The sequence below is a fragment of the Lactuca saligna genome, chromosome 7 (genome assembly GCF_052625555.1).
Source record: "Lactuca saligna cultivar CGN05327 chromosome 7, ASM5262555v1, whole genome shotgun sequence".
Lineage (NCBI taxonomy): Eukaryota > Viridiplantae > Streptophyta > Magnoliopsida > Asterales > Asteraceae > Lactuca > Lactuca saligna.
The window spans coordinates 27737594-27749107 of record NC_136423.1 but is presented as its reverse complement, the minus strand read 5'-3'; the positions used below and the strand labels follow the sequence as shown (position 1 = coordinate 27749107).

Sequence of the window (11514 nt, the reverse complement as noted above, 5' to 3'; positions counted from 1 at the left end):
AAAGCCTAATTAAATATGTTAAGTAAAAAATCATACCTTATCTTCCATTTTTGGAAAGTCAACTTCGAACCTCCTAGCTTTGACTTCGAATTTCACCAAACAAATTAATGGTTTCTTATACTAATTATAATCATTTATTTTAAATTAAATTTTAATTTACCTATAAACCGTTATTCCAGCAGTTGCACAATTATTTTTATACGAAAGTTCATAAATATTTGTACACACAATCCTTTAACTAATATGAGTTTAATAGAATTTTTTGATATTAATTTTATGAATCAATACAAAAACAAAACCTAAATTTGTATTTGGTTAGTAATCCAATCAATTAATCAAACCGTTCTAAAAGAAAACCCTTCTATTTTTCCATTTGTTTTGCGGATATAAGAAGCTTGATCTTTGCGTTGACTTGCGATCTTACATAACTTCAACACCAAACGTCCTCACAAGTCTCTCTCTAGACTGGATTCCATCTCCTACTCCTGCTCCTACGTTAATACATAAATTATATTTATAGTAACACAGATCTGGAATCTAAAACCCTAGCTTTTCTCAATTCCCATTTAACATCGGGTTAATGTCGTCTAAAACATTGCCCTACTCTATCAAAGACATACAATACGATAACGCCAAGTTTCGTCGACGATCCTTGTTCCAGGTATGTTTGTTTGTAAGTTGGATCTATGACTTTGTCTACTGCTATTTCGCTGGGGGTTTCTTTTGTTTGGACCCAAATGAATTTTAATTTTAGATTTTGATCGAAATTGAGTATGTTATTGGCATTTTGTCATTGTTTTGATTGCGTTCGTATCTTTGCTGGAATTTAGCTGAATAACGATTTGAGCTGTTGATATATTGTTCTAAATGCGGTGGGGAAATTGATGTTTAAACTATAAGTTCCGTGAATTGACGCACGCCAGTGATCATGGATTTATGAGTAGAATCGAGGATCTGTATGCTGTTTTCATGAATGATTAATCCAAATTGAATTATGGATTTGCGTTAATTTTACTGGAACAGTTAAGTATTATGTGTAGATATACAACACGAATTCAACCTTGTGATTGTGGATTCGTGAGTAAATCCAGGATCTCTGTACTATTTTCATGAATGATTAATACGAACCTAATAGCAGAAATTTGTACAATACACTTGATTAGCAGATACAAGGGCGTTTCACTTTCATCAATGCAATGAAAAATCAGGGTTTTATTTTGGAAATGAGTTTTGGGTCATTTACATCATAAATCAAATCAAATAGCATGATTTGAATCACCAATCACCTTATGATTCTTGCAACTCATGGATTCACTTTCACTTCATGTTTAATGTTTATCCCTTATCTGTGCAGGTCATTTCACAGATATTTCTGACCAATAAAATGAAGCGTGAATGTATGTCATGTAGCACAGGAAAGTTTCTAGCTGTATTAATGATCTTTGGTTTGACATATCTTGTGATCACTCATGCAAGTCCTATCCATTCTGTAACTAGTGGTGTAGCTAGAGCTATTGGGTCTAAAGAAGGAGATAATTCCATCATGGATGGTGGTGGCATTGGAGTCAAAAGATTTTGGAGAAAACCACCCAGGCTTCCACCTCATTTGTCTCCAGATGAAATGAATATCAGCAATAAATCCACACACAACCCTGCAAAATCAAATCTTGATTCTGAATGGGTGGCTAAGCAAGAAAGTGTTAAAAAGGCATTTATTCATGCATGGTCTGGATACAAAAAGTATGCAATGGGTTATGATGAACTTATGCCATTAAGTCAAAAGGGTATTGATGGGTTAGGAGGATTAGGGGCTACTGTTGTGGATGCTTTAGATACAGCCATGATCATGAGACTTGATGATGTTGCTTCTGAAGCAGGTTCTTGGATTGAGAAGAATCTTCCAGAAAGAATATGTAATAAAGGTCAAGTGAATCTGTTTGAAACAACCATACGTGTTGTTGGTGGACTTTTGAGTGCTTATCATTTAAGTGAAACGAATCCAAATTCAACAAAGAATGGACCTAAACCTTCTGTATACCTAGAAAATGCTAAGAATTTGGCTGATGTTCTTTTAACTGCCTTCACTTCAAGTCCAACTGCTATTCCCTTCAGTGATGTTGTTTTGCAAGATCACAAAGCACATCCTGCTCCTGATGGATTAAGTAGCACTTCAGAAGCTTCCACTTTACAGCTTGAGTTTAATTATTTAAGTTTTCTTACTGGTGATCCAAAGTATAGTGTTGAATCAATGAAAGTGTTGGAACATATGAAAACTCTCCCTAAAGTTGAAGGACTTGTTCCAATCTACATTAGGTATGAATGTTTACTACTCCTTTTCCACTGGGTTATTCTTATTATTTATTAATACGTTTTTCTTTTTATAATTTTATATTGCAGCCCTTCTTCTGGTGAATTTTCTGGAGATAACATTAGACTAGGTTCACGAGGAGACAGTTATTATGAATACCTTATCAAAGTTTGGCTTCAACAGAGACAAAATAATTGGAGTTATTTGCATGAAATGTATGAGGAAGCAATGAAAGGTGTCAAACATCTTCTTGTTAAAAAATCAAAGCCAAATGGGCTTGTTTTTGTGGGGGAGTTGCCTAGTGGTGTTGATGGTGGTTTTAGTCCCAAAATGGATCATCTTGTAAGTTTTATATATTATCTTATGCTGTTCATTTATCATAGGAATTGTTTCAAATAAAGTTAGTTATTCGTTTTTAATGTGCTGCAAAAATGTAATCTTGGAAAGTTGTTTAACTAAATATATAAAAAATAATAATAATCTAAAAATTTCAGGTCTGCTTCTTGCCTGGGACTCTTGCACTTGGAGCCACTAAAGGCATTACAAAAGCAAAAGCCATGGAAGAAAATCTGCTCACTTTTGAAGACTTAGAAAATTTAAAACTTGCAGAAGATCTTGCTAAAACTTGCTTTGAGATGTATTCTGTCACTTCTACTGGTTTGGCTCCAGAGATTGCTTATTTCAATTCAGAGGTTTGTTTTTTTCTTTCATATTTATTATATTTAAAAAAAGTTTTCATTATTGTTTCCCATGTCCATTATCCATATGTATACTGGTGACTTATTTTTATTCAGATGTTACTTGTTTTTTTTTGATAAATCAGGGTTACTCTGAGGAAAATCTTGATGGAGGAAACAAGAGTTCCGAGTATCTTCATGATATTGTGATCAAACATGCTGATCGACATAACCTTTTGCGCCCTGAAACCGTTGAATCATTGTTTGTTCTATATCGAATCACAGAAGATTCAAAGTATGTTCTAATCTTGATTATATATATATATATATATATATATATATATATATATATATATATATTCTTTTTTCTAATATGATATTAATTTCTTTTAATGTTATTATTAGATATCGTGAATGGGGTTGGTCAATTTTTGAGGCGTTTGAGAAGTACACAAAGGTTGAATCTGGTGGCTATACCTCTCTTGATGATGTCACCATGCTTCCTCCTAGAAGAAGAGACAAAATGGAGACTTTTTTCTTGGGTGAAACCCTAAAATATTTATATTTATTATTTGGAGAAAGTAATGTTATCCCATTGACCCAATTTGTCTTCAACACTGAAGCTCACCCTATTCCTATCATAACAACAACAACAACCAAAAAGGAATAATCCATATTATATCATTTGAGTTGAACTACCAACACCAACAGGGTTAAAATGGGTACACATCAAGAATTACTCAAAGGGAAGGAAATAGGATATGATCATGTTGATAATTGTTATTCAGTGAGCGAAAAAAAGAAAAAGAAATAGATAGAATATGTCTTGTTGTAACTGGTTTGCTTTTGAAGGCAATGATGATGAGTTAAGATTATCCAAGTTTTTAGATTTTGATTGAAGTTGAAATTCATTTAATTTCCATTAATATTATGCTTCTAAGTCACATTATAATCATCCCTACATTCACAATCATTTGAAAGGAGAAACAAGTGATCCCCATCTCTTATTACACTCAAATCATCTACTTCTGCATTCTCCGAGTTGACAACTTTCACAAAATTACACCCTCCAAACTTTTGACCTACAAGTCAAAGTACACATCATCAATCATATCATTTTTATTAAACTTTCTACTTTAAGTTTTCATGATTTGATTATTAAATATTAATTCACATAGATAGATAGACAACATACCTGCAATGATCAACAATTCTTCTAACGAATCTGGTAAGATTACGAGCTTTGGAAGCTGATTTCCTGATGTTTTTTTCATCTTAAACTTTGCATGAATAGTCACCCTTCTCATTGACTTTTTGACTTTTTGACTGGTGGAAGTGGAACTGCTTGCTGTAGGCTCTGAAGATGAGGTGGAACAACTCGGGTCCCGGTTTATTGTATGTAAGTTTGTTGTAGTATTTATTGTTTCGGGCTCCACAAATTCTATTTTGTGTTCGTTTCTTCTATTTTCATGACTTATTAAGAGGTTATATATGCTTTTGTTTCCTTGCTGTTGAGCTAAAGTTTTCGGTGTGCACCCTCGTAAATCCGGCTTGTTCACATTTGCCCCTCCTTCTAGAAGCAGTCTCACCATTTCTAAATGCCCTTTCTTCACAGCAACATGAAGAGCCGTTTGACCTTCTTCTGCTGGTAAATTGACTTTCACATTCATTTCCTTCTTATTTTGTATAAAATTGTTCATCTGTTGTTGGTTCTTTATATCATCTGAATCTATATAGTCTATATCACTTGTGTAATTATGTAAATCAGTTGAAGAATTCTCCACTTTTGACCACTCACTAGAAACCAAAGCTTGATTTGCATGTCCAAAGCTTTCCAGACCTTTTAGTTTCTGTTAATAAACAAACAGACAGTTTATACATATTGTTTAGAAGATCATATTTGATAAAGTCGCCTTTCCTAGGGTTAAAATGGTAAATTACTTACCATGTAGAAATTGTTCATGATGATGAATCCATCTTGTGTATTGGTGTGAATAATCCTGAGTAATGCAGAACCCTCCATCCGTAGTATCTGAGAAATCTCAGTTGTCTGGAATGTGAATGGCTGAGGCGTATTGTATAAAACTCCCGTTTCACCAAACATTTCTCCTGACACAGCCTTTCCTACCACCTACAAGGGTATTTACGTCTTTTTCAATGATATGGATAAGGACATTCACGTTGGGACAAAAAATTGTGTTCCATCAACATCAGTACAATAGGAATACTATACCTGATCTTGGCCTTCATTATGTGCAATTATATCCTGCCACAGGAAAATAAATTACCAAACCATTTAATTTCATTTTTTTTTTTCAGTTTCTAAAAAAAAATAAATCAGACGATGATTAATTTATTAATTAAGTTGACTTACCACTGCTCCGGTAACCAGTATGTACAAATTCGTTGGCGTCTCGTTTTGTAGAATCACAACTTCCTTTGATGGAAAGTACTCCGCCTCCATTTCAGAAACCTTTTCACAACATTGTAAAATTACATTATTAACCCTGAGAAATTACGTGTTGTCATTTTACACTAAGAAAAGAAGATTACCAGCTGGAAAAGGCACTCATGGGAAACACCACGAAACAAATGAACGTTTTGCACGATTGGGTAAAAAAGATGGCGTGAAATGCTTGCACGGATTGCTTTTGGCAAACAGTTTAAAGTGTCTTGCTGTTTTAATCCCTCCGTTTTATAATCCAAACATATATGAGATAATATTTGATCTTTTATCTGTGGTGGAAGATGATTCCGTTTTGCAAATTCTGAAGCAGCACTCACCTTATCCCTCTACACCACAAGCAAACTTAGGATTAAAAAAACGTAGCATCCAAATACAAAAGCAACTTTTACTGTTATAATTCGATATATTTTCAGATAGTTTTTTTTTTTTTTTTTCAAAGTATAATATTTTAATAAAAAAAAAAAAAAAGAAAAAAGAACGTACAAAATCTCTGGTGTGGCCAGTCCAATGAACGACAAGATTGGTCATGTTCCCAATGAGGTAAGCTGTTAATCCCAAGTTGAACAACATATAGAAAATATCGAACAACATCTCTCTTGCGTTCTCAGCATGGAAGTCTCCATAACCAGTTGTGGTCAAAGTTACAATTGACCAATACAGTGACGTCACATACCTGTTCCAAATACTATCTGTTTTGAAATCCGGATAAACCGCACCGATCCAAGTTTTACGTGGGTCCGGATATCTATCCGCTATTAAATAGTTAAAGCATCCAGCACAGTGAACTGCGAACAGAGTCACCTAATTTTCAAGTCGAGATAATTAAGCAAACGATAATTTTCAGAATGGACTAATTCGCCCTTGTTCTTATAATTAAAAATGCCACGTTTCATACCGAGATTAGCTTTGTGCAACGGATCCAAAAATAGTTGAAGCGGATATCCTTCTCGAGCCTGAATTGAAGCATAAAGGTTTTTTGTCACTTGGTGTGTTTTTGGGTATACCTAAATTTGGAAGATTTTTATGCTTTAAATGTATGGAAGTTTTTTTTAGAAAAAAACACTTAATAATTTTTCACCCTTTGATTGATTTATAGCTTATTGAAAACAAAAAACAAAACAAGAAAAAACACATTACCTTGCGAAAAGGGAGCTAACTCTTCTAAGACGCCATAATCTAAGCATGCTGAGTACTTGGAACCCAATTTCACTTTTACGATCTGTGCAAAGGAGGCTAAGAGATCGAAATGGCACAGTTGAGCTAACATCGAAAATAAACCATGTTGAAAGGTACCTATATATCACAATTCACAATGCCAACATTTTCTCATCGCAAATTTTGCATTATAATACTTTATTTATTTGTTTTGTATACCATTCTACTTTCATTTCTTTCGATTACTGCATTATTGTGTTTCGAAAAATCTACCCAAAATCATAGCAATATATAATTGGGTAGATTTTTCGAACTACACTATTGTAATGTAATGAGAAAGAAAGAAAGTAGGATGTTATAACTAACTAACTAACAAAAAAGAAGTTGTTAAAATCGTGGCATGTTTGGTTGTCGACCTTAATGCTATTTTCTTGTGATCATCAACAAGAACATAAGACTGAGAATCGAGATACGCCACAAAGAAGGTTAAAACAATATCAATAGCAAAGAAGCCATTGACAATGTTGTCAAAGATCCGTAGGGCGCCTTCTTTATCATCAAGAAACCCAAAGTCAAATGGCGAAATCCAAGCCGAGTAAACTACCAAAATGATCAGAAACATCTCCCAGGCCCTGAAGAAGAAGAAAAATATGGTTAGAAGGTGGTGGTTTGACCGAAGTCAACATGGCGGCATCATCACCTGTAACGTCTATCGAAAGGGCAGACTGTGTATTTCCGTAGTGAAACCGAGCGGTTAAAATTGGCTCCGAGAGACGGGAGGATATCGCCGGAGTATAAACCGGTGGTTTTTCCGGTTGGGAAATCGTCGAACTTGAAGCATCGTAGGAAGGTGGTGTTGCCGGAAAATGACATTCTGGTGTCAGAGAAGGGAGGAGGAGGAGGAGGTGGAGGAGGAGGGTGGTGATGGTGGTAGCATGGCGGTGAATGGTAAAAAGTATGGGTGAAGGAAGGAGTTTATATATAGTACAAGTATCAAGTATGGATTGGTGGGTGGTGAAATCTCACAAGGTTTTCGTGGGGTTTTTTTTTTTTTTTTTTTTTTTTTTTTTCTTTTTTTTTTTTGGCTTTTGGTTTAATTCAAGTGGTGGACATTAGGCTGTGAGATATGATGCATTTGAGGTGATGGTCCTAGGATTGGAATTGGGAGTGGAGGGGAATGGAATTAGGATATAAGAAATTTAATGGGGTGGTGATTTCATGTCACATTCTATAAATGGACCAGACCAGAGGCTTAAGTGTTGCGATTTAAAACAAGGGAATGGGCCAATGGAATCTCTCTATCTTTCCTTGAAGAAGTGACATTCTCGGCTTCAAACCAAAGATGCCTCTCTAATCTCTCCTTCTTCACTCTTTTAAAGGTTAATTTAACTTTGAGTCAAATCCACAATCCTAGAATATGCGACTCTTACACTGTATCCTCCACTCCAATCACTACATGTCTTTTGGACTACATCAGACTGAACTGGACTGGACTGGACTGTCTTTTACATAGATAAGAGATCGAAAGCAATCCCATGTCCCACCTTGATCCACATTTTTAGAAGAGTTTTTGTCTTGTCAACATATAAACCGATTATAGTATTAAGCATGTAAAACACAGTATAACATGTTTCTAGTGAAAAAGTGCAAAAGAATTGATCTTAAAGATGTATGTGTGGACCTAAATGATGATCTTGTAGATGAGCTAGGTGAGTTAGGACCCAGGCACGGGGGTCGGACCCTTGGTGCACTAATGATGCAGTCAATGTACAAATCCACCGATCTGTGCAACTGCACGTGCTTAGATACACAAAATCGTATTTCTTTAATTTTTATAGTATTAAAATTATTTCCAATATTATTAAAAGGGTTTCTATGTCCTATATGAGAAAAAAGTATATTATTAGGGTTTTTCAACGAACTCTATACATAGATTGTTCGTTTAAGTGGTATGTCTTTTGGCAGCCTATGCCATTATGATTGATTTCACACACGACATGAGAAAACACGTTATGTGTTTATATATGGTGGTGTATTGGACTCACCTATGTTCTTTTATCTGTATAAAAGATATAAATATTATTTTCATTATGAATTATGATGTGAACAGTTTTAAAACCTGTCTAGCTAGGCTAATCAAATACATAATCAATTATCGACAATGAAAAAAGTTTCATTAACTACTCGACGTATCGATTTCTGGATCTTTCAAAAACGAAATAACATGATGATTCAATCATGGATCAAACCAGATGTCCCAAGGTGTCGAGGATTGTTTCTAATCATGCAATGAGACAAGTTCTCTCTTATTACACGTCATTAAAATTAAAAAGGTCTATTTATTTATTATTTTTGTTTTACTTAAACTCATTCTAACGTAAGAAATAAATCAATTAAATCATTAATTATGTGATGCAAACAACCAACAAACCCACATCTACATGTGAACTGAATATTATATAATTATATATATTGATTTTGTATTTTTGACAACCATATCCACGTGAACAAATTCATTTATTATTTCAAGAAAAAGTTAAGTATATTTTCACTTTGGAGAAGTGGACACCAAGCTACGACGTTGTTGGACCCTCCCATCATAGATGGATCGAATTTGTATGGGCATCAGTGATGTTCTATGGTGTTTTCTTTCTACCTTTTGCTTTTCTTTTTTGTTGAATCCTACTATTTATAAAATAACTAGATATATATAATCATCATTCAATCATTGTTATATTATATTATATATATTATATAATCTTTTATAAAAGCTATAAAAAAAATCTGCCCATGTGCAAAAACGTATCCTAGGTACAGGTTTAGTGATTATTGAGATTTATGAAGTGTATGACATGTCGGCTTTTTTTCACAGGCCAACAAAAACAATTATCCGATAATTTGTGAAATTAAGTAGGAGAACTATGCATCGTGGTAACTTGTGAAGGACACTCTAATAGTGTGAGATTCGAATCATTGAAGATCAGATTGTTTTTAAATAAGAATTGACCATTTAAACAAAGACAACTAAATACGTACGAATCTATGTATCTGATTAATTTATAAATATATTGAGTTTGAAGATTGAAAGGAATACATTCTTGATGAATTAGAAATTAAGGTCTTTTGGAATATAAGGTGGCAAAAAGAACTTGGCTCAGCAAAATAAAAGGAAGAGATTATTTTAGAGTGTTGAACGCATCCAACTTGGAATCAAACCTGAAAGGGGAATGTGATTTGCTTTTCGCTACACTATCTCCACTTATACTCTTTTCAATGTTGTGCTTATTAGCTTCAAATCCCACCCCTCTAACAATATTGTATCTTATATGGATGAATCATTTTCTTAAGTTAAAGAATCATCTCCCACAATAATCTAGTAAGCTCGTTTTAAAGAATCCAAATAAGTAGTAATTTGTTATTCGATTAAGGCTATGGCAAAAAGGATGTAACGGACCCACTTGGTAACTTTTTTTTTTTTGGAGATATATCGAGGGATATCGTGTTGTATTTATAAATATTTTTTATCCGCTCATTGTACATTGTCGGACCTATAAAATCTTTTCATCTAAGTATTTACATAGTCAATGACAACATGACATACAAATATTGTTATGTAAAAATACACCATTAAGGCTATGGCAAAAAGGATGTAAGGGGCCCACTCGGTAACTTTTTGTTGGAAATATACCGAGGGATATAGTGTTGTATTTATAAAGCCTTTTCATCCGTTCATTGCACATTGTTGGACCTATAAAATCTTTTCATCTGTATTTACAAAGTCAATAACAACATGACATACAAATATTGTTATGTAAAAACACACCATTGATTTGAACGAAGTAAGGACACACGTCCACATTGGTTGCCATATAGATCCACCAATAGGGATGCGTATCAATGTTTTATAGCACAAAAAATGGTTATGTTTGTATGTTGCATGAGTTATTTTGGTTGATACGGAGAGGGTTGCTGGATTGTCACATACTAATAGTGGTATAATAATGAAATTAAATATATCTTTGCATAAGATACATTGTATTCCATTGTAACTAAGTGATAAAAGGGGTTGGTGTAACATTTGAGACTTAATGATATGTTCCCTTTTAACCCTTAATGTAAATTCTTCTCATTTTAGTCCCTAGCCGAGTAGGTTGGACGTACTTTATGAGTACGCTAGGTGTACTAGCTTATTAGTTGATTGCGGATGCGCTCACATACACTAGGTGTACGTGGGAGTACTCAAGGCGTACGCTAAGCAGAGACAAACCCTAATTTTTAGGGTTTGTGCCCTGTTTAAACAACTTATGTTGCCTTGGTGGTATCTTTTGGTTAGCATCCACTCCTATATACCCTAAGAACAAAACCTTAAATGCCATTTGTGAGTTTTGAGCTTGTAAGTGAGTTTTGGTGGTGTTTTTGGTGATTTGAAGGAAGAAGAACACTTGGAGATTACCTTGGTGTGGCTTGAGCTTGTAGATCCAAAACCATCACCAACTTTGCAAGCCATTTGAGGTATAAAGCTCTCAATTTGATGATTTCTTATGCTAGATCTAGTTTACAACCTTGTTTATGCTTTTTTGGGTCCTTTAAGCTTTGTTCGGGAGTATGGGCTACTCCAACAACTTAGGATGATAGACATAGGGGGCGTTGAAGGGGGGCAAAGTGGGCAGACTGGGCCCAATTTTTTTTATTATATATATATATATATATATATATATATATATATATATATATATATATATATATTATTTAAAACTGAAAACTTATAATAACAATAACGTCAATTTTTTCTGGCTCATCCTAGGTCTTTGAGGATATTTAATTCCTTAGGACCAACCCTGATGATAGATCTAGGCTTTTCTGAAGTTCCTTGTTCATAAAATGATAACTTGTTGGGTTTTGTTCAA

The 11514-nt window shown here is 34.1% G+C and overlaps 2 protein-coding genes across 2 annotated transcripts; one reads left to right on the top strand and one right to left on the bottom strand.

The window, feature by feature from the left end:
• Nucleotides 1-405: 405 nt before the first annotated feature.
• Nucleotides 406-3885, top strand: MNS3 (alpha-mannosidase 3). The gene is made up of 6 exons (XM_078964279.1): nucleotides 406-661; nucleotides 1355-2313; nucleotides 2398-2650; nucleotides 2803-3000; nucleotides 3132-3280; nucleotides 3391-3885. The coding sequence occupies exons 1-6, from the start codon at nucleotides 581-583 to the stop codon at nucleotides 3653-3655; spliced, it is 1905 nt and encodes a 634-aa protein (XP_078820405.1). The 5' UTR covers nucleotides 406-580; the 3' UTR covers nucleotides 3656-3885.
• On the bottom strand, nucleotides 3590-7630 carry KAT1 (KAT1 potassium channel). Its single transcript, XM_078964277.1, has 11 exons — nucleotides 7308-7630; nucleotides 7024-7239; nucleotides 6590-6745; nucleotides 6348-6405; nucleotides 5936-6253; nucleotides 5539-5778; nucleotides 5360-5458; nucleotides 5219-5251; nucleotides 4931-5116; nucleotides 4181-4835; nucleotides 3590-4067 (listed from the first exon to the last, which is right to left on the bottom strand). The coding sequence occupies exons 1-11, from the start codon at nucleotides 7478-7480 to the stop codon at nucleotides 3922-3924; spliced, it is 2280 nt and encodes a 759-aa protein (XP_078820403.1). The 5' UTR covers nucleotides 7481-7630; the 3' UTR covers nucleotides 3590-3921.
• Between the last annotated feature and the right edge of the window lie 3884 nt (nucleotides 7631-11514).